General features: G+C 51.3%; 1 protein-coding gene across 1 annotated transcript; it reads right to left on the bottom strand.

Annotated features, from left to right (window-relative positions):
• Positions 1 to 220: 220 nt before the first annotated feature.
• Positions 221 to 23,407, bottom strand: LOC114003738 (mannan-binding lectin serine protease 1). Its single transcript, XM_027751051.2, is given in 12 exon segments — positions 221 to 2,752; positions 5,349 to 5,423; positions 6,430 to 6,567; positions 10,829 to 10,907; positions 11,740 to 11,858; positions 12,340 to 12,487; positions 12,792 to 12,988; positions 13,447 to 13,578; positions 13,839 to 14,016; positions 20,996 to 21,221; positions 23,227 to 23,387; positions 23,390 to 23,407. Coding segments are annotated over 12 exon segments (2,367 nt in total). The 3' UTR covers positions 221 to 1,856.
• Positions 23,408 to 25,088: the final 1,681 nt, after the last annotated feature.

Raw genomic sequence — 25,088 nt, 5'->3', positions numbered from 1 at the left:
TTGTGATTTGTATTCAGGGCTACTCAGGGACTGTCTCAGCCCATGAAGCTGCGTGGGCCATGGCTGAGCAGCCATCGGAGTGAGGGATGGTGTGAGAATCCACCTGGGAGAGGAGATGTGCATGGCAGAGACTAGCAACCAGCCTGGACCATGTTCCTCTTGGAATAAAAGTCTCAGGGCACAAACTCAGTACATATAAAAGTTTTATTTTGTTCTCAGGAGGAAGACTGCAGAGAACCATCCTTACATGACATTAGATATTTTACAGAATGTAGTATCAAAAAAAAAAGAAATATCTATATATATTAGAGAATACCTTGCAGTTACATGACATAGCCAAGACTACAGTTCATAGTATGTCTGCAAGATTGACCTTCCTTAGGCCTTCTGTTCCTCTACATGCTCTACAAATGGCTTTTTGGATAATAACAAAATGTCAGAGTGGCTCGTCCACTGTTGGCTTCTTCCTTTCGTGGCAAAAGCAAAGGAGGAGGAGGTGGAGAGGCCGGAGTGAGGCTACAGGCACACAGAGAGAACAGCAGGCAATTTTTGCATGTTGCTTACAGTTCTAGGAGGTCTTTGCTGGCAAAAGAAGGAGAAGGTGTCCCCACCGAAAGAAGGTAAGCTCACCTGACCTTGTTCCTTGGCAGGGCTTATTTGTCTGCATGGGCCATGGGGGGAAGTTGGTGAGATATGAACACCTCTGGTGCATTAGGTGAGTTTGGGTCAGTCTAAAACGACTTGGACACCTGGAATAGGCCACAAGAGCCATGAACAAATGCTGAACACCATCGGTAAAGGTAAATCAGCTAAATCAATGGCCTTAAAAGCAGTTAAAATGGACTAGGTTCTTGCAAGAATGAATAAACTGCCATGCAGGACTAACCAGGCCCCTGAGAAAGACGTGAAAGCCCAAGGAAGGATGTTCTATCTGAAATGATTCTGCTGAAAAGAAGTACTGCTTAGGTACAGCCAAAGTGATGCTGTCTCATGTGTTGAAAAACTTTCCTTGGGAGGCCTGCTGTGGCTGGAAACCACAGAGCTAGTCTGGGGGTGTGACAGGAGAAGGCTTGAAGTGATAGAGTGTTGGAGAAGTTTTGGTGGCTGGAGGTGAGTGTGATGCTGAGTCCAAATCCCTCTTCCTGTACCTGTGTCTTCTGTGGGTCACTCATCCCACATGGTTGGACACAGGTAGACCATTAGGGCTGGTGCTGGCTGAAGTTTGGGGTTGAGGTTTAGGGCTAACTGTGGATGTATCCTCACATCCTTGGGGCCAGGTGGCCATCACCTGAGATACCACCAGGCAGAGATGTCTGTTTGCAAACAAAAATAATAGCAACCCCCCAGGACTCTCTCACTACTCCTTGCACAGAAAGTGTGGGGGACCTGTGAGGTTCAGGCCTGCCCAGATGGGTTTCCCTGCCTTGTCCGTAGGCTCTGTAGTTGCATCTTCTGATGGGACAATTTGACCAGAGAGTCCCAGAGGTGGGGGCAATTCCCCGTGCATGGCACAAAGCTTTGGTGTCAAGGAAATGCTGCCTCAATTGCTTTGCCTTTTTCCTGGCTTGGAGGGAGGCTCCCTAGAATGTGGGTGAGGTTTGCAGATGGGCAGCACAAACTGAGGACACCAGCTAAGATCTGCCTTTCGCTCCCTTCCCCCAGCTCCCTCGCAAGCATTTCCTAAGAATGCAAGTGAAGGGATGCAGGACCAAGTGAAACAAATGACCTGGAGGGCTGGCAAAGGCTTGGCATGAGTGGAGTGTCGTGGCTGTTGCTTGCGAAAGACCAGAGTCTGGAGCACATTAAACAATAACAACAAGAAAGGGAGCCATGGTGGCAGCAGGCTGCTTAGTAACTCATCTCTCTGGCTCAGGGTCCAGAAATGTCCACCTCTCTGAGGAGCCTGTTTTCTTCTCCACCCAGTCCACATAGTTAGAGACCTTGGTGTACACACCGTACACTTGCTTGCTGCCACACTCCTCTGGGCCACCCCATGAGACCAGCCCTTGGGCCACCCACCTCCGGGTTCCCGGGTCCTGGATGACAAAGGCTCCCCCGCTATCTCCCAAACAAGTGTCCTTCCCACCTTCGTAGTAGCCGGCGCAGAACATGTTCTCGGTCACGCTGTAGTTCCCTGACCGTGACTCGTAGCTGGTCTTGCACTCGGCGTGCAGCACCACTGGCAGCTTGACGTACTGCAGGATGTCAGACAGGGTCCTCATGCCCGAGCTGATGATCTCATCCACTGTGATGTTGGGGTTGGAGATACCCCAGCCAGCCACCAGCCCCAGTGTGTTGGGGTGAGGCCCCTCCAGCTCGTGCTCAAGCTGGGGCAGACAGACGGGCATGACATACTTCCCCATGGTCACCTTCTCCTTCAGCTTGACAAGAGCAATGTCGTGGTTGTAGTTCTGGATGTCAAACTCCTCGTGGAGGATGATCCTCTCCACTGTCCGGTTGACAGCGTCCATCTTGTTCCTCACGTCATGAAGGGCCAGATAGACAGTGACGTGCTCCTTGGAGACGGGGATGACAGTCTTGTCCCGCCGCTGGGAGCGGAGCACATGGGCAGCTGTCAGCACCCAAGAGTCTGAGAGCAGGGCTCCGCTGCCAAACCATTTGTCGTTGGGCACCCGGGACATGTCCTCCACCACAATCAGGGCCTGCCAGGGGAAGAAGCCGGGCTCTGCGTTCCGCCCGCCGATGATGCGCTTGATGATCCCAGGCAGAGGGCGAGCTGGTCGGCCACACACTGGGGACAGAAAGGACAGGGCACTTACTCCCAGTTTACTTATCTAGGGAACAAATGAAAAGGGAAGGGATATCCCTGTAGAGTATGCCACGTGACTGGTTATCTTCAAACCAAACACTCTCTTTTGTAGTTTATGGAGGGATTTGGCTGGATCCACACCACTTCAGAAGCAGAAAGGCCAAATGAGTAAATCTGCAGCCTCACTGTGACCTTTGAGGTTGCTCAGCCCTTCCCAAACCTTTCAGCCAACTGCCTGGCTCCTGCTCAGTGTGCCAAGAAACTCAGGGGAATGCTAGTGGGAGGACTGGAGCTTGACATCAGCCTAGTCTCACCCCTTTCTCTGAGACCTGTCATGAGGTTTGTGTTCTCATGACCATGGCATATGCCCTCCCAGAGGAGCTGTGGCTGAAAAGGGCTCAGCCGTGTTGCCTAGCACCTTGGGCATTACTCCTGCACCTCCTCACCACAATTCTGGCAGCCAAACCAGAACCCCTCTTCTCAGCTCTTCAACAGATCTAGAATTAATGCCTGAAGAGCCCTGATGTGCTGACTGGTTTGCCTCTAGGAACTTTATCCAGGCACTGTGACACAGCATGAGGAAGAGGAGAGACTCAGGATGCTGAAGGTGGCTCTGGAAGGGTTGGACAGGGTGGGCAGGAACAATCGTGTCCCTGTGGAACTTAAGCCTTGGGACATAGTTGGTGGGGGGGGGGGTCTGAATCACGCCTCTGGCAGCCCTGTGGAGGGGGACTCCCAGCTGGCTTGTGGGTGCTGATGTCACCAGGAGGTCGTGGGAGCCAATTTAGGCTTGTCCTTCTACATCTGAAAGAGTCCTGAATTGCAGCAGTGCAGGTGCTGGTCTCATCCCTCTGAGTGTGCAAAGAGAACCCATATCCTCAAGGGAAAGTGCCAGGCCTCTGCCTTGATGCCACCTGTACTCTGAGGGGAGGATGCAAAGCCTCACAAAAAGAGGATCTGACCTCTCAGGCTGATGGGATCAGGGCTGAGAATCAGCCTTGGAACCAGTGCAGGAGCACTGGGAGCTGCTAATGTGGATTTGTTGTGACTGGGGTCTGTCTCCAGGAAAAATGTGACTCTAGCAGGGAAGGAGCATGGTGAGTGTCTCTGCATGTGCTCTGCACCCCTGCCCTTCCCAGTGCTGAAAGGAATAGAAAACATGCTCAGGAAAAGAATTCCTGTGTCCCAGCCCAGATGGTCTGCTGCACTGAAGCTGACGGTTGTCCCAAGGAGATGGTTTTAGAGGAAGTGCATCCAGCCAAATATTTATTCTATTAAATTACATATAAAAAATGCTGACCAGGCTGTAAATACTCCCACTGATGGCAGAGGCAGGCATGGAGTGGCCTGGAAGAGAGGTTTCAATTGATGGGGAGGTGCGTGAGACATGGGGAAGATCTGAACAACAGCTGGCCAGCTGCTGCCTGCAGATGCCGATCTCAGGAGAGCGTCACCCTCTCTCTGGGATTTTCCATTTTCCTGAAGTCTCTCTGACTCCTGCCACTAATCAAAAGGCCTGGAAATGGCCCATGAAAGCAGCTATGGCCCCAAAAGCTGTCCCCATATGCTCCCAGCTCAAATTAGTTCAGGCTGAAACATCAAGCAGAGATGCAGGGAGCAGCTGCCACAACAAGAGCAGCCACAGACCAGGAGTTTTTTGGAAATTTTCTGAAGTTTTGTGGGATGCAGGGAATCTCAGGGGTCCCTCCTCTGGACTTGCAGTGGCTCAGCATGGCTGGAGAGCAGATACCCTCCATGGGGCTGAGGTAGTGTCCGGACCCTGGGGTGGTTGCAGCTGCAGCTGCTGCGTGACAGCCGGATCCCTGCACCTCTCTGGAGAGCCTACTCTGCACATCAGATCATAGTCCACACCCAAACTTCCTCCAGGCCCCCAACCTGTCATCCAGACCTGGCCCCACTCTTAGCTATGGCCAGCAAACATCCCAGAGACTGTTGTTTAATCCTGAGTGGGCGCCTGGCCTAGAAACTTGCTGGCTGCAAACATTTCTGCCACTGCTCAAAGACTTGGGATTTTCCTTCCCTGCAAAAGCAGCTGAGTTTTTCTGCAAGGCTTGAAGAGGTGATAATTGCTACTGGATGTCTACACACTGCCTGTGGGAGCTGACAGCCAGGTAATGCTCTGCCCTTGGCTGGAGCCATCTCCAGGGGTGCTGGGGGCTGAACATGGACAGTGGGCTCTGCCTTGGGACTGCTGGCTTCCTTGTCTGCTGGAATGGGGAGCTTGGGGAGCCCTGACAGCCACGATGGCTGTGACCTCACTGCTGCCCTAAACTGCCAGGGACACATGCCCTCATCACTGCTGCCCAGTGCCACCACTGCACCCTGACCATCTGGGCCAGCTGGGATAGCAGAAAGACTCTTCCCCCCCCTCCCTCCTGGCCATTCACTGTGGCAGTTGGATATGAATAGCCAAGTCATGTGGCACTGTCACCAGGGAGCATGGTCCCTGCCTAGGGAAGCATCAGGTCTGGTCAGGCATGGCAGCATCCCCTCCCTGCATGTCCCTGCTCTGCACCCCTTGCTGAGCAAGGGGAACCAACTGCCCCAGTACCAGTACCTGGTTGGCAGGACGGCAGCTTGGTCCCCAGCTCCTCGCTCCTCCACACCCCCGACGCGTCGCACATGTAGGTGACTGGAAGAAAGCAAAGTGTTAGCTCGTCTGTGGTCCGGCATGAGGGAGTGTCCTTTGCAATGAGGAGGGTTGCCCAGCGGTCAGCACCCTGAGAACCCTTTTTCAGGTGTCCTCCCTTTTAAAGCTCTCTGTGCTCCATTCCCTGGGGGGCCCTGGCAGCCCTGTCCTCATGCAGGGGATGTGCCACCATCCTCAGTTTCATTGCCTTGAGCTGTCTGGAGGGCTGTGCTGTGCCTTCACCCTCTGCTGGCAGCAGCCTCCACATAAATATTGCCAGTGCCCGTTCTGCTAATGTATATGGGATGCTGGGACCAGATGCACAGGGCCAGCGGGAGATACAAGCTGGGAGACAGGAATGTGAGGAATTCCTTTGGCTTTGCTTGCTGAGGGAGGAGGAGGAGGAAGATGGTTTGGGGTGTGTACACACCCTTTCTGCTGCCCAGAGCTGAGTCTGAAGGATGCAGAGACCTGTGATTCTTGTCAAAGTACCTTGTGTTTTTTCTGTAGTTGTGGACCAGGGGGACTGGGGGGAAAACCCAGTCTGATCCCACTGCTATCTGTTCAGCTTTGGCTACGCTGAACATTTGGGTGCTGGGATGAGGAGGCTTGCAGAGCCCTTACTGAGGCTGCTGGACCTGGTGCTCTCTCCAGCAGCAGCTCCTTTCACTTTTCCATAATTTCATAATCTGCAGGGAGCAAATGGCAGGGTGAGAAGGCAGAACGTGGAACACCCACACTGCCCTGCTGAGACTGTGAAACATTCAGGCAAAGCACGAGGCAGGGCCAGCTCCATCCTACCTCACTGAGGAGCAGGATGTGTCCAGTCTGACAATCCAGGCAGTGCAGACGCAGGGTATGGTGTGTGTAGGCTACATCCACAGCCTGCTGTTTGCAGAGCACCCCGGAGCAGCCACCCCAAACTCCCCCCACTTGCAAACGCACACGCGCATGACCACGCGCCCGCCTGCGCTGTCCCGTGGGGATGTGTCCTGGCCCCACTGCTCACCCGTGCTGTTGGGGGCCATGTGGTAGTAGGGGTGCTGGCAGTGGTACTGGATGGCTGCTCGGTAGGTGGTCAGGTTGTTCCTGGTGGAGTAGGTGACAAAGCCATGCTCCAACTCCGGCGGCGCTTTGCAGTCGGCAACTGAAACCCAACACAGAAGGGGGGGTTGAACCCTGTGCTGTTTCTTGGGGTATTCAGACAACCAGCAGGCAGGTAGTGCTGGGCTTTGGCATGTGGCAGTGGTCCTGTGGGACAGAGCATGGGCCCATAGAGTCCTGTATCCCCTTTCTCTAGGGCAGTGCAGAAGACACAGCCTGACATGGCTTCTGACAGCAGCAGAAGGCTCTGTCTCAGTCAAGGCAGCCTGGCTCTGTGAAACCCTTCCACAGACACCCTGCACAGACAGGGCATGCAAATGGCATGGCTCGCCTGCTGGCTGTATGGCCAGCACCATTCATGCTGGTGGAGACCCTGTCCCGGGAACCCCTCCAGTTAGTGTGAGATCTCCCTGCTGTACTGTTGAGAGGGGAGGAAGCCTGCTGTGGTAGGTGACAGCTATTGTGAGATGGTCTCAGAGTACGTCTTTGCATCCCCTAGGAGTGGGCAAGGAGAGGTAGGCAGTAATTCACCAGCCTATGCTGTGAATCAGAGGTGCACAAGCCTTTGCTGAAAGCACGGTCCAGTCCTTCCTGCTCTGGTCTTGCTCACCAAACAGTGCTGTTAAGCATTTACACATCAGGCTGAACAACCTTTGGTCCTGGCTGTCCTATGACAGCAGGAGATGAAGGACATTAAGAGTGTGGCTTGGCTGGTCTGCAGGCAGGGATGACGCCAGCAGATATGGGTGAGATCAAACCTGCTTCATCTCCTAGGACATTGGCAATGTTGACTCTGCTTCCCCATCCCTGCTGTTGGCTCAGGGTCTGATGGAGGGATAAAAATTCCCAGGGTGCCATTGCCCTTCCCCATGGCCTGTCCATGATCCCCTTTCTACCCTAGATCACTCAGAGTGCCCTGCCCAGCCTCTCCTCCCAGCTTGTCCCCTGTATTGGGTGTGTGCCAAACACACCAGGAAGGACCCCAGGCTGCAAGAGAGTTTATCCTCTAAAGCCAGGAGTCACTCCTTTGGAGCTGTAGCTCCCTGCCATGTGGGCAGGTCACAGAGCACTCAGAAAATGCTGTGCAACTTCCCCCTGCCCCATCCTGGGGGACCTGCCCCAGTGGAAGGCAGGAACCAGGGTCTGATCCTGCCAGGAAATGCAGTGCTGTGGAGTTGGGTTCTGCTATGTTTAGGATGAGAGGCTGAGTAGGGGATGGGTGACTGCAGAAAGCAGGTCCTGTGGATAAGGGATGACCCTCTGGATGTGGGTCTGCATGTTCTCCAGGATGTGAAGGGGGTGAGGACAGGAGTCCTAGCTCCTCATGAAGTGATTCAGGCTAACAAAGAGAGAATTCACCAGAAGTAGTAGCTGGAACAAGGGATATGTACCAATGCTCAGGGTTGCCTAATTGCTTGGGTGGAAAAAGCCTGGTTTATGGCAAAATGCTACAGCTCACTATTCACCAGGGTCCCCTTCGCCTTCTGTAGGGACAGCAGGTGATGCTATGAGTGTGTGGGTGCAGCCAGGTTGGGTGGAGACTCTGGATACTTGTTCCCTTGGAGGAAGGAGGGAATGAATGTCAGGGGACCATCCTGGCTGGCACCTCTACTCTGGGGTTATTTATGGCTGCAGGGCAGCATCCACTGGCCTGCAGAGCCCATCTCATCCCTGTGTGTTCTCCAGGCCTGGAGGAACCCGATGCCTGGAGAATGGGCTCTTGCAGAGAGGTGTTGCCACATCAGTGTCCCAGGTCCTGCTGAAAAGGTGAGGGGAGGGCATTTGTTCCATGAGCCTTTCCAGAGTTTTCCCTCAGGAAAGGGGCCCTTTAGCATCTTTGTGGGACCAGAAGTGGACCGAGCTCCCCAACACACACCGCCTCCTCTCCCAGCCTCCCATCCCAGATTCCTCCTAGTGAAGCCTCTGATGCCTCAGGGAGTCCAGGGTGCATGCCCATGGCTCCTGGGGATGTGAATGGGGACAGATACCAGGCTCTGACCTCCTTCAGCTGCAGTCAGCATGAGGCCAGCCCATCCTCACCTCTGCCAGGCCAGCAGTGGGAAGCAAAGGGGAGGCAGAGGAACATCCATCTTGCTGTGTTGGTGCCAGGGCTTGGTGCCTGCAGGAAAGGGCTAGTGATGCCAACCCACCCTCCAGGCCTCCTTGTCCAGAGGGTCTGAAAGGCACCAGGACTCTTGGAGAAAGGAAAGGAAGGAGTGTTTCTTATTTGTGATGCTGAGCCAGGGACGAAGGGCAGCGGGAGACTGAATCCAACCAACCAACCATGGTTGCCATGCCGTGCTCCTCATGCAACAGCTGCCTTGGAGGGGGAGCCAAGGTGGCCAAGGTATCCGCATGGAGAGGGAGGGATACGGACATGCCAGGAGCTGGCAGCAGCATGTGATCCCCAGGCATGACAACGAGAATGAGGTGTTCAACTCCAGTTTCCTTTCCCCTTCTCAAGATGGAGTTAAGGAAGCACCAGGCGCGGGGGGGTTAACAGTGCCATGCCGGTTAGACAAGCCACAGAGATGGATTTGGCAGCCAGGCCAGTGGCAAACGGAGCCTGCCCTGGATACTGGACAGATCAGAGAGGGGCATCAAGACAGGCTGCCTGTCGGGGCGGCACAGCCGGCACCAGCCTCACGCGGCCACTTGCTCCGAGCCAGCTCTTCCCTCTGTCTGGTTGTCGGCTCTATCTGCAGCTGCACCGAAAGCAGAGGGGAAGGAGGAGAGCAGAAAGAGAAAGCCCAATTAGTAGATGAGCAGAGAGAGACATGCAGGAAACCCAGCCCCCAAAACACCAGAAATCGTTAATGAGTGCCCGGCGAGCTGTGCCAGAGTGCCTCGGATGACAGTGGAGCCACGGTCCTGCTGGGGGCCCTCTCACTCTGCTGGGCCAGGGCAGCCTGAGGGCAGTGGCTGGGAGAAGCTCTCACAGGTTTGTGTTTAGCCTCTCCAGGCTATAGAGCTGGATTTTATCCACAGTGGCTGAGAAGTTTTCTATTTTCTGCATTGCTTTCTAAAACCATTTTTGCCTGTGCCCTGCCTCTCACAGACATCCTGGGGAGGTGGGAGGCTTTGCAATTTGGAGAGCTGAAAGCCAAGGCTTCTTGGCTTTCCAAAGAAGTCTTAGAAATTTAGTGTAGTGAGTCATATTACACAAGAAGTGATCAGTTCCAGCCCAGTTGGAAAAATGAAGATAATAATTTAAATTTTCTCAAAACCCCGACTTTCTGGGGTTAAAAATAATTACCTGGAATTTCATTCTATTTTTTACATGAAGCTGGATACAATCAATGGGAGACTGTGATAATGAGAGTGTAGGAGTGAGGAGTTCCTTGGCAGGGCAGAGGCATCATTGACCCCACGCTTTCTAAGGAGCTCTTTAAGATATGAATCTATTTAGCAGGTCTCAGAGCCTCCCAGTTTCCATTTTGAGTGAGAAAACATGAATTAAAACTCCAGAAATACTGTTCTAAGGTAAGATCCACAATATTCTTAAAAGAAAAAGGATCTGCCCAGATGAGGAGAGCCTGGATCCCAACATCCCTAGAAAGCATCTCCTCCTGCATCTCCTGGAAGGGCCTGGGACACTCTCTGAGCATGTTTGCTTCTTTTCTCCTCTCTGGGCCAGCCTTACAACAGACTGAGCAGCAGTGAGAGACTTCCTGAGGGCTGAGGGGTTTGGGGTAAATGGAAAAGGTGTTATCAGATACATCTCCCAAGCCTGGGATGAGAGAGGAGCTGGGTTAGATGAAAGAAGAGATGATGCAAATCATCACCTGCCCTTTCAAATGACATTTCTTTTCTTCTCCCCTTTTCTCCCATTTTATAGTTTGTTAATAATTGGACAACTTTTCTCTCCCCTTTCACTTAGCTGAGCAGTGCCAAGTTTAGGCTAGTACCTGGGACTAATGCCCTGGGTCTTGACAGCTTCCATTGGGAAGGAAATTTGGACCAGGAATTGGATTATCCCAAATTGTCCCAGATTTATCTGATAGAGCCAGTGCTCAAGAGCCAGGCTTGCTCTTTTTTTGACAGGGAGACAGCAAAAAAGGCTCAGAAATCAAGTTATATGAGTAATCTAAATAAGAGCACCAATCTCCTGCTTGTGGTTTTTGGATTGAGCCCCACTACGTTATCCAAGAACAAGCCTAAAGAGCTTTGCAGGGTTACGTAGCCTCTCTGGCTGGGTTTGTGTTTCTGTGTAAGGAACTCCACTCTGGCAGGGTAGCTCCTGTTAGCGTGAAATTATCTTAGCAGGAAAAGGACATTGGCAGGGTGGGGAAGGGTGTCCTTACTTTTGCAGATAGGGATATTGTTACTCCATGTCCCATCCTTCAGACACTCAATCTGGAAGGAGTCGCTTTCCACGTTATCCTGTGTAGAAGGTGCCAACAAAAAAGAAAACACCTGTTAATGTTCAAGGAAAAGAAATAAATTTCTTGATTAAAAGGGAATGTCTTGGTGATTTAGTCAAGTTGTCTCCAGCCTCCCCTGAAAGAGGAGCTAAAAATTGCAATAAAATCATAATGAAAAACTTAGAGAGTTTTCTTGTTGCCAGCAACTCAGTGGCATGCTGAAGCAAAAGAACTGGAGTCATTTATTCCTGTTCTAGATGATGGGATGTGTAAGGAGGCAGCTCTGCATGAAGAATGGGACTAGGAGGAGATCAGAGAAATATCTAACTCCATGTTGGAAGTCACAGTGGACTACTGGTTTGGAGGGAAGACAGCCACCCCGTGAGTCACCCACACACCCTGTGGTTACCAGCTGCTTCCTGGAGAGGGCCTGCCAAAATCCTGCTTCCTGTGACTTGCTGAAGCTGTCCCAAAGTCCCAGAGGACCTCTCAGCCTCTGTAGGGCTGCTGAGCCAGTGCTCATTGAGGGGGAGAACAGACAAAACCCTAGCACTCCCCTGGGGCTTTTGCTGACTTTTTCTCTGGCAGAGGTGACAAGCCTGACATTCAATGAGCTTGCTGGGTCTGGAGAGATGCTGAGACGGTGGCTCAGAAAAGTGCTCTCTCCTGTCTTCCTCTGCGTCTTTGGAAAGGAAGGGTGGTGGCTTTCAGAGGAGGCTTTTTCCTTGCCCCTGGGAAGAGGGTAAGGATGTTGTGTGGGTTGTGTTTGCTCTCCCAGAGCTGCAATGCCTTTGAGCAGAAGGATCCTCCATTTTCTACCCTATTCCCAGCTCCACATACTTTCCCCATACCTTCAGCACTTTGTATCCAGTGTTGCAACTGATGACAACCTGGTCTTTGAAGGTGTACTTGGCTTGAGAAGGCTCAATTTTCCCATTGATTGGTGGTTGCACTGGTGGGCATGGGTTTCCTTTGAATACAAGAAAATGAAGCAAAACAAAACACAGCGGAATACATAGAGGAAATGCAGAGTCCCAGCTCTGCCAGCCAGCCCACATAGCAGAGTTTGAGCATTTCTGCTCTGCTCCTGTTCTAATCTACATTGGCACGGCTCATCCAGGCTCTTCTAGAAGGCATGAAGGCTCCAGGTCTTTCCTCCAGTCTGTAATTCTCTGGCTTTGGGCATTACAAATCTGGGAGCTAATAACAGTAGCCTGTGCAATTACCGTGCCCAAAATTGCTCTGCTTTGCAATGTCATCATGGTTCAGGGCCCATCTGAAAAAGCATCCTTTGGAAGGAGGGCTCTGTGTTACTTATGCCTCTCCTTGTGGGATTTCTGGAACAGATCCTTTCTGGAGACAGGATTATGGACCACCAAACTCATGGTGTCCACCTATAAAGCCCTTCCTATTCCCAAGCCCAGCAAACAGCGGAAGGCAGCAGGACTTACCAATTGCTGTGTATGACAGCTTCCAGCCCCTGTTCTCTCCGGAGTTGTCACTGTGGAAGAGGATCTGCACACTGTTAGTCTGGGTTTCAATGCGTCCTGGGGACTTCTCTCCACAGAAAGGTCCAAACTCCTTTGGGCCAGCTTTGATCTGATGAGGCAAAGACAAGTGGATGGTGTGAGGAGGGTCTTTGATCCCTGAGACTAATGGGTAGGCCTGCAGTGGGGTCAGTGGGGCTTAAGCACCATGTCTTGGGGGATGTGAACAGAAAGAGGGTCACTGTTGGCTGAAAGGTTCAAAATTAGATGTGATAAGAGACATAGGGTCAAGAGAGCATAGGGCTCCTGATGGCTACATCACTCCTGTTTAGACTGGGGTGATTTGGTCCCCTCACCAGGGCACTGGGAAAAAGAAAGGCGAGCAGCAGAGGAGGAGTGTGCAGACCCCAGCTCACCTTGATGTAGTCATATGGACAGGTCACCTCGGGGTGGTCTTCCACATCAAAGCTGTCCTCGAAGTCCAGGGTGATGAAGAAACCCTCCTCCAGCTCGATTCGGTACAGGCAGTCTGAGCTCTTAGGGTAGGGGCTGGGGAAGTCAGCGCTGGTGATGACCCCGCTCCTCTGGGTGTAGAGGTTGTCACTGCACTCCACTGAAACACAGCCATAGCTTTGTCAGGGTCCTGACAGTCATGTCCCAGTCCTGACCACACTCACGAGCCCTCCCAGTGGAGTGGGATCTGTTGAGTGGATCTATGGAACCCAAATATTTGTCCATGCATGGAGCATCTCACATATCTCACACTTTCAAATATGCCTTTGGCACAGAGGCCCTGCGCTGAGAGCTAGTCCCAGCTAATCTACATGATACACTTTCAGAGCACAGACTAAAGCTTTTAATTTCTCTGACTTGAGGAGGTCTATAGACTTTAGCTGAGAAGCACAGCCCATGGGAAAAAACAGTCCCAGATTACTGGTTTGTGGGGAAGAGGCACCTCCTCCCTCCTGGCAGCAAAAAAAGGCAGTTTTGCCTGTGTTCGGTAGGTCTGTTGCCTGCTCAGAGACCCCTCTGTATGACCATACATGTGTCTGAACTGTGCCTGGGTGGTACCTTTGCAGGTCCTGTTGTCGGAGTGGAGGATGTACCCGAACCTGCAGGAGCAGTAGTACCCGCCAATGTAGTTGTGGCAGTAGTGGTCACATGCCAGCTCCTCATCACTCTTCTCCAGGCACTCATCCACATCTAGGATGAAGATAACAAGGCAGAGAGGTCATCTTGCAGTCCTCCACATGTCACTCCTCATGGGGGCATTTGCCACAACACTGAGAAATTAGTTGTCCCATGTGGTGGGTCACATGAGCACCCAGTGAGTCCCACATGGCCCAAGGGCTGCACACAAGCTCCTGTCTTGCCAGGGTCCCCAAGGCCGACTTGGGATGTGATCTTTGCAAATTCGTTACCCTACCCTAGAAGCTCATCCTGAAGGCTCAAATGCTGCTTACCCACGGCCGTGTAATGGGCGTCAAAGCCAGTGAAGCGTTCCTCATTGGAGAAGTCGGATCTGAAGGTGAGCCCCATGTAGGGCCCTGGGGACAGGATCACTTGCTGGCCAGGAGCCTGCTCTGTGTCTGTCGTCTCCCTGCCACAGAAGGTTGCCAGCTCCTGGTCCTCAGCTTCAATCTGTTAGCAGAAAGAAGGGGTGAGCCTAGAGAGCCTGCCATGTGTTCCTCAGGGATATCAGGCTGGGCTTGGAATCATCTCTGCACCCAGCGGCTCACACCTTTGCCTGTGCTTGCCCAACCTGCCCCCTTCCAGAGCTGACCAGTGCCTCTGTGGGACAGGCTGCCCATCTGGCAGCCTTGGATGGCCACAGCCTGAGGATGCAGCTCTGGACCCTGCAAGCCCTGTCCTGCTTATCATTCTGCTGCCTTGGCCCTTCCCAGGGCATCTTTGAAATAGCATTTTCCAGTCATTCCCAGTGCATTCACATCACCTTCCGCAGCCAAGAGTGATTCCAGGGATGTTCAGAGCATGACAGGTCTGACTCCCACTGATCCAGCTCTTTGAGGTGCTGTTAGTGCAGTAAAGCAAAATGTGCACAGGGACTCAGGTCTTCCTGCTCTGTCTGGAGTCACCATCTGAAGCAGATGTCGAGAGCAGGCAGCATTCAGGATGTAGGGAGGAGCTGGGAGGGTGTAAGGGGAGGACGCAGGGTGGGAGCCCATTTCGGAGGCGGAGTAAGGACAGGGACAGGTGGTGCAGAAGAAGAGGTGTGAAAATCAACCCCTGGGCTGTGTCATTCCCATTCAGAGCTGTCAGTACCTGAGATGCTCCCCCTCGCCCTTTCCTATGGCCCAAACACTGATCCAGGCAGGGAATCTGCATGGAGGTCTCTGCTGCTGGGAGGGTGCCCAGAGGAGCCTCTGCCCACTGGTTTTGCATCACTTCAAAGCAGCAGCTGTAATTTGGTTGGTGTTTCTGTTCCCTGCGCTGCCTTTGGACAATCTTTGTCCTGTCTGTGCTACCCAGGGTCCCTGTATGGCTCCAGACCTGTGGTGCCAGGCACTATTTGGACTCTGACCACGCATCCAGAGGGATGAAGAAGGGGAGTAATGAGCCAGCATGCCCTGTTGTCATGTCAGCACGTTCAGTACTCTCTATGTGCATCTGTTTAAAACACAGCCTCATCTGTGCCTTAAAACAATGTAATCCCTGCAGAAAACCCTCCAATTTTCCCTAGAAAACCTCTCCTTTCCTTTTTCCTTGCCGTTTTCTCCAGCATTGATTTATCTTCTCCTACACATCCCATCCCCAACCCCTGTCTTAACCACGACCTCTCCCAGGCGGCTCCCAGCACTCTGCCTGCTTTCCCTCAGGAGATTCAGATATGAATAAGCCTCAGCAGAGGAATGTGATGAACACCACCAGCCAACCCTCCACCATTCATGCCAAGCCACGGCTATTGAGGCTGTGATGAAGTGTGCAGTCCCCCAGCACATGCCTGGGGAAAACAGTCATCTGCTTGAGGACCCTTGGGCTCCTGGAGGTGTTGGAATGCAGCCCCTGGCTTGTGTGGCCTCAGTAAGGCAAGACTGTTCTCTGACTGCATCCCTGTCTTCTGGAGACCCTTAGGATGTGCTTGCTGGGGAGGGTCCAGGTCTGAAAGGGAAATTTCCCAGAGCTGAACAAACAGGCGGAAACTTGTTCACACCAGGGAAAGCCAACATGGAAATGGCGACTCAGCATGCCTTGACATTGCCTCCAGATATTTTCCATCCTCTCATACAAGCTGGAGCTGGCCAGAAAAGAGAGAGACTTTCCGATGATAAATTTTGAGAATTTGGAGAAAAAACACGTGGCCTGCTTTGGGACAAAAACCCAATTGAATTGTGTTTTTTTTTTTTTGGTGACAGCATTCTGGGGAAAAAAAAGAAAACAAGTAATTTGGGCTCCATCTGGTTTCAATCCCTTTGAAATATACTGTGGTGCTTTAGAATTGCTTTTAAATCTGAAAAATTGTTTTGAAATAGTGTTTCAGACTGAAAAACGGGAGTGCCATCACCAAGGATGGAAAAAGGCACTTTGGCCCCAGTACACAGACTTGGCTGTGCAAGCACGTGGGATGCAGCCTTTTCCACAGAAAATGCTTTTTTCTTAAGGAAATCTGTGGGAATGAGGAATTTCCAGCGGCTGCTCTGTGTGGGGTTGGTGGCTGTCACCTCTGCCAGGACACATGAACCACTGTGTGATCTCCCATCCCTCTCCTTAAGCCCCAGGATCTGCAGCACAGCATCACCAAAGTGCGGGAAAATCTTCCCAGTGCCCTGTGTCTCGGCCAGAGGATGCTCCATCCATGGGGCTGGCCTCAACACTGCTCCCAGTATCCCTGGATACAGCCCCAGAGCAGAAGGATGGGGCTCGGGAGAGCCGTGCTCTCCTCACTGAAGGTATCCGTGGCCTCTTATCTGAGACGGGTCCCATGCCCCAAGCCACAGGGAGCAGAGGCAGCCCTCCAGCAGTAAACTAAACAGAGAGGTCATCATCCCTGGTTAATATTTGCTGCTTCTGCTGGGGACTGTATACTTTTTTTTGTGGATCATTTACATCCAGCGAGCAGGCTGGTAATTAAATCCTGGTTGTTTGTTTGGAGTTTCTCCCTCTCGGGTCACGATGTCGACGTTTTCACTAGAGAAGATGTGTCCCTGAGGGAAATATCAATTGCCACAGAGAAATTCCCTATAAAAATACGCTGAAAGAATCCTCCTTTGAAAAATAAAATATAGTGACACCCTCGTGCCTTAAATTTACCCTTGCCAATGCCTTCTGCTGTGTTCCCTGTTTCTGCTTGCATCCTCATTCTCTCATTAAGATTTCTGCCCCTCTGGATGGAGGCAGATGGGAGTCCCTCCCTGGTTATGGTTCTGTCCCCCTGCATTTTAGTTAGTGCTGTGGGTAAGGGAAGTGGTGTCCCAAGTTGTGGGGCCCCTCTCTGCCCCACACTGATTTCCCTCTTTGGGGCAGGAGCTGGGGTACTCTGGCTCAGCAGGAGAGAAAGGCTGCCCCAAGGCATGGGCTGCTGGGGATACCGGGCATTGATGCTCCAGAGATGCCTCCTGCAGCCGGTGGGTTAACGAAATGCCACGATCACCAAGGGGAGTTTGGCTCGGCAGTTTGGTGTCTGCTGCCGGCAGCAGAGAGGAGCAGGCAGTCGGCAACACGGAAACACAGCCACCACCAGCCCCCCCTCCAGCCTTCCAGGAATGCACTAATTGGACTGATGAAGGCCAAACATACCACTTGTAATATATATAAATGGCTCATTAGGCAGAGAAATCGCAGTGCTGGGCTGAAGACACTGGGAACATGACATGGGGAGGAGACACTCAAAGCCAGGGAAGGGCATGAAGTGGCCCCCGCCGAGTGGCCCCGCAGTCAGTGTTGCAAGAACACAACACCCAGATCAACACATTGCTGCTGCTGACTGTTGGGAATGAGGCAGAGATGGGACAGCCCCTGCAAGAGCCTCCCTCTAGGTCTCCTGGAGATCCTCTCCCCGAAACACATCAAGGGTCCTTTCATATGCAAACATGAAATTGTCCTGAATATCCCTGGGAACGTGTGGCAGCCCTGCCACAGCCAAAAAAGGAGGATGTCTGGTTTCCTGTGCTGTGGACTTGGCTTGGCGTCCAGAGACTGTCCCCTCCCAGCATGGCAACTGTGCCCACATGCTCTATTTCTGGGCTAGGCCTCTTCCCTGGAGAGGGTGAGGGTGAAAAGAGACCCAGGCGGGATGCTGGGGTGCTGCAGGACCTGTTGGTTTGCTCCCATGCCTGGTCCTCCTCCTTCCCCTGCACTGGGGGTAACTGTGGTCCCCAGCAGTGCAGGGGGTGGGCAGTGCCACCACACTGCTCTGCACAGAACCATCTCCCAGCTGCCTCCTGGGATTTGAAGTTCTCCTCTGGGGACCCTGCACTCCCAAGGCATGAATAACCCCCTGACTGGGGCTGTCTGACAGGAGCAAAAGAGGATGCTCTCCTCCTGAACCCCTAGTTCATGGCAAACCTTGATTTGTGCCTTTTATCCCTCCTTTGAGCAGAAGTGTAGATGGGTCCTGTGCACCCTTCTTGCAGCCCCAGACTGGGCACACAATGCCCTGAATGTGACACCAAGCTTATTCCCTGTCCCTGCATGTCCCCTGCCATCAGCAAGGGGATGTCCCCTCATCTTCAATCAAGGTATACCTAGCTGGCTGACAAGTTCTCGGGGGTGATTTCATTCCAGGGGTTGACTGAGCGATGTGCAAGGCCTCATGGACAGGACCCTAGGCTCAGATCTCCCTAATAAGCTTGGAGATTTACTCACGAAGGCCCCTCAGAAGTCAGGATTTCATCATCCATCTCTTTGCCTCTGCCACAGTGTTCCTCAGTGACACTATTCAGATCACTTAACCTGATTTCCTGGTCATGGTCATGACTTTTGGGGTGCTCTGGACCAGTGCTGGAGACTTTTGTGAAAAAGTGTTCATTGCTGGGTGACCCCAGAAAGGAGTTGGACAACCCACGGTAAGACCCTCTGCAAATGAGGAACCCCCAAATCAGTTCCCTGCGGACAGTAACGAGCTGGGCAGAGCCTGCTGAGGAGCATGGCAGAGGGCAGGAGCTGAAAGCCCAGGGTGGATGGCTGCTCCCTGTCCCCAAGGACCTGGCAGGTGGCTAAGGGTGGCCACCCAAAATCTGAGAAGAGGCTGTCTCTGATGCACCGGGGCCCAGAGTTTGGCTTCATGAGGCAGCGTGTGACTGGTGCTTTCTACCTGTGTGGGGGGTTCTCCAGTTGGGCATTTTGGGGGCTTTCCTCCCATTCCTCCTGGCTCACTCCCCCTCTCTGCCATCCCCATTTGCACAAACAAGCCTCCCATCCCGTGAGCACTTCTTTAGGAGCCATGTTCTTTTTATATATATATACACACGCGCACGCGTATATGTGCATATATATAAATAAACAGCTATTGTTTTAATTAGCCATTGTTTTAGAGCTCTGGGAACTGTTCCCTTCTGCAGACCACCCCGAAGGAGAGATCTGTGTGGGTTTGCAGCTCAGCTTGCCCTGAGCTCACTCATGATGAGTTTCTACACTGCTCAAGAGCTTAGGTGTGCGGGCAGCCAAGGACTGAGGGAAGGAAAGGACAGGGCACAGGGGCTTTTGCCTGTCATGAGCTGAATCCCCACCTGTTCAGCCCCATTTTAACCTCCTTATGGCAGTCAAGGTGACGAAGACTCTGAACAAACAAGAATGTGTTTCTGCACACACGCACACACACACACACACACACACACACACACACAGAAGCATGTAATCATATATTCAACCTGTGTAACTCTGCCATATGATGCTGTGGAGATTAAAGTCACCCATAAGCTCAGAAAGCAATGGTACAAGTTCATGGGTGGGAATCCATTGAGTGCTGTGGAATGCATAGATCCACCTGTGTCTTTCTGAGCTTCCTCCCTGGGACCAGCAGAGTATTACAGAGAAGCACCTTATGTGCCAGATCTATAGTTATATTCCATAGATGTTCGCTGTGGCCTCTGTCAAAGAGTGCACTGACGATGCTTTTACACCTTGCACTGATGCGACAGAGCTGGACATATAAACCTGAGGAGGAAAATAGCCACAGAGTCATTCGCTGCTCTCCTTGATGTTTTCTAAGTGGGTGGTTTAGTAGCATCAACATTCCACCCTTACCCAGCACAGTAACTTACGGATCTCCCGTAATCCATCCGTTTTCATCACTTTTCAAATGTAATTCTGTGGTGGAGGCTCTGCAAGCTGAGTTACAGCTCCAAGCAAATTTATACAGCTGAGATCTAAATCCCTGTGAAAAATACTGCCTTCTTACAGAAATCCAGCGGCAGGGAGAGCTGTGGTGCCAAGTTGGCACCATGGCCACATAACAGGGAGACTTATGAAAAAGGAAAAAAGAGCAGGGGGTGAAGGGCAGGAGGAGGGGTAAAGCTTGGAATGGGGAAAGTTTCCAAGAAATCTGTTCCTTGAGCTTATTGGGTTTTTAAAGCAATATATCTCTATATATGTCCCTGGCCCTTGTGCTTGGAGAAGCTCCAGGAGAAGCAGAAAGAACTAATCAAACCTCAATGAGAGCTGTTAGTAGCAGAATGAGTGCCAGCACAAAGGGGAAATTAAAGCAGCGAGCAACAGATTCTAGAAGAAAAAAAAATCACAAATGTTTGCTTTGTGTTCTTAGGGCAAGAATAAAATAATAATTTCAATTATCTGGCAAGTAGCACCAGGGCTAGGTTCTGTGGTTCCAGACCTGGGAGAAAGCTCTGCCTGCCTCTGTGCAGAGGGGCAGGGTAAGGCTTGTACTGGACGATGGGGTAAGGTCTGTTCAACCAAGCAATCCTAGAAAGCACCTGCTTGCTACTGCTGGTTTGCCAGAAGCACCAAACTTGACCATTTTCAAAGATATGGAGAACCCAGCTTGTCCTGGATGGGAAGGAGGGCCCTGCCTGGAGAGACCTGTGGTGCTAAAGGCAAGGTTGCTCTGTGGCACTGCAGTGAGTGGTCCACTGCAGTTTTGGATGGTTACTGCCCAGCAATGAAGCAGACAAATATTTGGAGGTTTTGGCCATGACAGCTCCCTGAGAACCTCCATAACAGCTTTAAGCTCAGGTCTAGCCTTTCTTTTTTTGCTTCCCTGGGGGCTGGACAGTGTGTCCCAAGAGCCTGCAAGTCGTGGCCAGGGACCCAGGGTGGCTGCAAGGTGCACTCACAACCATGGCCTGGCAAAGTGTGACCAGCTCAGGGGTCCTTCTTGCACATGGCTGGCATTTAGCCACAAGGGTTTCATCAGCCCATAGGTGTGCAAATCCCATTTCGTCCAATGACAATCAGATGCCCAACTACTTCCAGAAATCAGATCCTCTGTGGGTAACCTCTGCCTCTGGTGTCCTACTCACTGTTAGTCCAATGGATGTTGTCATCTTACCTGAGCTCTCCCAGTGGTCCACTGGACTGACAACTCTTGTGCACAATAAATGGGGAAAACTGTCTTGTTCCCAGCTTTTCCAGCACTACCCTTTCTCAGCTGGTCCAACAGGTCTGCTGTCTACCTCACCATCTGCCCCATGATCTCACAGCTCACCTTCACATAGTCGTATTCACAGAGGTAGGATGACTCCAAGTCAAAATGCATGAAGTACAGCTTGATTTTAAATCCATCGGGCACAGAGATGTTCCATGTCACTTCTGAGTCACTGGGATAGGAATCGGGGAAGTTGGGAGACTGGATCTCCCCAAACATGTCTGTCAGCTCGATGGCATCTGCCATGCAGAGCAGCAAGGCACAAAAGGGCCAAGTCAGGAGGTACCTGGAAAATACGTGTGAGGAGATGAAATGAAACATTAGCAATGACAAAATCTGTTGAAGGCTCATCTCTTTTCCCTAGTGGATCGTGGAAGAGGAGTCATCATGAGCATCCTGCTGCCAAATCGCAGGGAGGTGGCAATGGGGGTGGGAGCTGCATGTGGCTCCCATGAGGGGAAAGCCCCTTTTAAAGGTGTGTGACACAGGTGCCACATGTGATGCAAAGGCACCTCCACAGTTCCCAGACAGCTTGAAGTGCAGTCAGAGCTTGGTGTTTCTCATGCTTCTGGGAGCAGCAGCCATTGGCAACAGGTCCATTAACTAATGGGGCTCTGATGAGCAAATCTTCATTTAATGGAAGAATAAACATAAGGATGCTTAATAAAATAATGATGCTTTCTAAATCGGTTTAATGAAAGCATCATAGCAATAACTGCTAAGTATCATTATTATTATTACTACTTAGCCTCATCCTGCCAAATTTGAATCATTACCCCTCAATGAATAGCAGTCTTTGCAGCTGAGCAAGGACAGACCCATGCCCAGCAGCTCAAACCAGTATGTTACTTCTTTTCTTTTCTCTTTTCTTTTCTTTTCTTTTCTTTTCTTTTCTTCTTTTCTTTTCTTTTCTTTTCTTTTCTTTTCTTTTCTTTTCTTTTCTTTTCTTTTCTTTTCTTTTCTTTTCTTTTCTTTTCTTTTCTTTTCTTTTTTCTTTTCTTTTTTCTTTTCTTTTTTCTTTTCTTTTCTTTTTTCTTTTCTTCTCAGAGTTTTCACCCAAGATGGAGAAATATACAGAGGCTGAGATCCTTAGAGGTGTTTTGTCATCAAACCCACTTTTAAAAAAAATCTCAGCCTGAAGAGTTTGTCCCAACTTGTTACCAACTTGATTTTCCCAGAGGAGGGTAGAGGGGACAAGTAAATCAGTGGCAGTCCACCTGACTTCACACCAGCCTCGAGCTCCATTTGACCATGAAAGTGAGCATAAACTGAGTATTTCTCTGTGCGAGGAGAGAACACCACCTGTGCTAGAGGTGTGAACACAAAAGCCTGTGCCGTTGCATAAAACCCAGAAAGAGGATCAAACTTCAGGCTCTTTACACACAGTGGAGCATACAAAGGAAATTAGAGCCATTAGAGATGAAAATTTCTGCTTCCAAAAATAGGCACCAAGGCCTGGCAAAGGCTTGTAGGTGTGTACTACAGACATGGGAACTACTCACACGAACACGTACACCTGGTTTCAAAATCAGGACTTGATTTAGGTATGCTGGTGAGGAAATTGAAGCTATATTAGTGGATTATTTTTAACTTGTCTGTGTTCTTTCAAAACCAGGGCAGTAAATTTCTGGGGTTCATTTATGTAGTGCCATCACTTTTCTCAGGTCTTCCTTACAAAGAAAAGTTAATGGGAGCTGAGAAATTTGGATTGATTTTTCTTTCAAGTAGAGTGAGGTTGAACATGCCTTTTTTTGACAGCTTTTCTGAAACCACAAAAATGTGAAAAGGGAAAAACTGTTCCTCCTCTGGTCAGAGTACATGCATGGGGCTGGATGTTCAGCTGGTGTAAATGGGCATCAGCTCCTCGATTTCAACAGGCCGTTTGCTGGTGCAACTCTGTATTCCCCTTAAACAAGGGAGGCAAAACAGCATCAAACTTCTTTCCCATGACAGGAAAGTCTTGACCTCAAGTAAAAGTAACTAATGACCGTGGTGTCCCCAGAAACCTGAAGCCCGTGCAGCAGGTCCTGTCTCACTTGCACCTTTGTCCCTCGGACCACGGCAGAGTGGTGCCCATCACCCGACGCTCCCTCCCGGGATTCCGGCACGCAGGCTGGGCTGCGGCACGAAGCCGAGGCGTGAGCAATGCCTTGTTTGCTAACAGATAGGGGAAGTGAAGCCACGGTCATCATCGAGAAACCTCCCTCAGCAGGATGGCCCCCCCTGCCCGGCCGTGCCCCGAGACCATGGTGTGCGGGAGCGCGGGGTCAGCCCATCGCAGAGCTACTCACCCCATTTTGCTGCTGGGAGGCTTTCCCGGTGGATTTGGTGCAGAGGATCGATGGCTCGTTCGCGGGGGACGGCTTTGCCTCCTTCCCAACGCTCCACTGTCCGCCTTATCTCTGTCCGGAGATTTGTGAGCGTGTGTGCGCCTATGTGTGTGTGCGTCTGGAGTTGTCTGGCATTTTCCATGCAGGTCACGCCTTTCCCTGCCTACAGCCGTTCCCCACATCCAGGCGGGCAGCAGGCAGACCTGCCCGCATCCGAGCCCTCCTCCCCGCCCGCCTCTCCCTCCTCTCCGCCGCGGGGCTGCCCTGCGCTCCAGCATTCAGCGGAGTTTTTGTCTTCCCTAATCTCCAGAGTTTTGTATGTGTGAGTGTGTGTGCCCATGCACATTGTGTTTTCTCTCTCTTTTTTCCCCCTCACAGCCTGCTTTGCCAGATGGCTAAAATTTGCCTCTCAATGGAGTCGGAGGCTCCAGCAAAAACAGAAGGCAAGAATGTGTGAAAAAAAAAAACACCAACCAAACCGTGCGGGGATAAATAGCTTTAGTGGTGGTGCTGCCGCTGGGATTGGCGCTCGGGACTTGCTTTCAGCATCTCTACTTAGTGCCAGGCAGCGTTTGGGATGGGAATCTGGCTTCCAATAAACTTTGGAGTTGTGACAGTCCGAGTAAAATTAAGCCCTAGTTTGCAGCCTCCGGCAGAACTGGGGAATTGCCGGGTTCAGTATTTTGCCCCAGGGCAAAAGAGCAGCTTTAGATGTGGACTATGCTCAGGAATGAGATATTTAAACACCAAAGTTCCAGGTTTTGAGTCTGACTCCCTCCTGTTCAGGAAACAGGTGAAAACAAGAACACTCCCTGCTAAGCCACAGAAGATTGATCTCCCCTCCCTGTGCCAGGCACAAACCAACCCAAACTCCCTTGTCTGCATAGCTAAGTGGGAAGAAGACCTATCTGGGCTGCAAACAAAGGAAAAGCCCGTAGAAAGTCAAAGGATGCAAGCGACTCCCTCATTCAGAAATCTCCTTGGACACATGAAGAGCAAAACATTAATAGCTGTTTTCCAACTGCAGCTTGAGCTGGTTAATGTAAACCCTGCAGACATCCACTGGCAGGCACGGATACACATGCGGCATGTTAAAAGGCACACACAAACAAGAGCCGGGAAGAGGCAGGGAAACAGGGATGTGTTGGCACCACTCCTGGAGCAGCAGCTCCCAGCCCTCCCGGACTCCCCAGCTCGCTGATGTCAGGCTGTGGCGCTGCTGTTAAAGGGGCAATGGTACCTCCAGCCTCTGCGTTAGCTTTGCCCCTCCCGCAGTCCTGGAGAAGCTGGGAGGGAAGGAGATAGAGTGGAAAAAATAGAATTTTCTTTTTCCAGTTCTCGTCTTTTTACTTTGGGAGTGGTTATGGTTCCTTGTCTTCTCGTGCAGAAGCTGTTTCTCTTGCTCTCATGGCTCTCTGGTTTTGTGCTGGGAGAGAAATGGTACCTAAGAGACACAGTGAAGTAAAACAGAAAAATATGAGTGGAAAAGCACCAGAAAAACAGGAGAAAGGCTCTGGGCAAAGGGAAGATCTTGGTCTGCCATTATTTGTAGCCCTATTTGGGAATTTTTAACAGCTTATCACTACACAGTCACGAGCTCTCACTCATGCTCACACACCCAGGCAGGCTGATCACATTAATTAATATGTAAGCAATGTGTCAAATGCAAGTATTTATTTTTGCAGGCAAGTGTGGTCTTGTCTGGGCCCTGGATACATTGTGATCTATTTTTTCCCTGCCTGTTCTGCAGGGTGGGTCCTTCATACACTTATTTTTCCATCACGGCAGCCTTCTGTAGCTTTTCGGAACAGCTCTAATTCAGG

This window comes from Pipra filicauda, unplaced genomic scaffold (assembly GCF_003945595.2).
Source record: "Pipra filicauda isolate LSUMZ 115617 unplaced genomic scaffold, ASM394559v2 scaffold98_size3848907_pilon, whole genome shotgun sequence".
Taxonomy (NCBI): domain Eukaryota; kingdom Metazoa; phylum Chordata; class Aves; order Passeriformes; family Pipridae; genus Pipra; species Pipra filicauda.
Note: the sequence above shows the minus strand (reverse complement) of the source record. Positions and strands in the feature narration are given on the sequence as shown.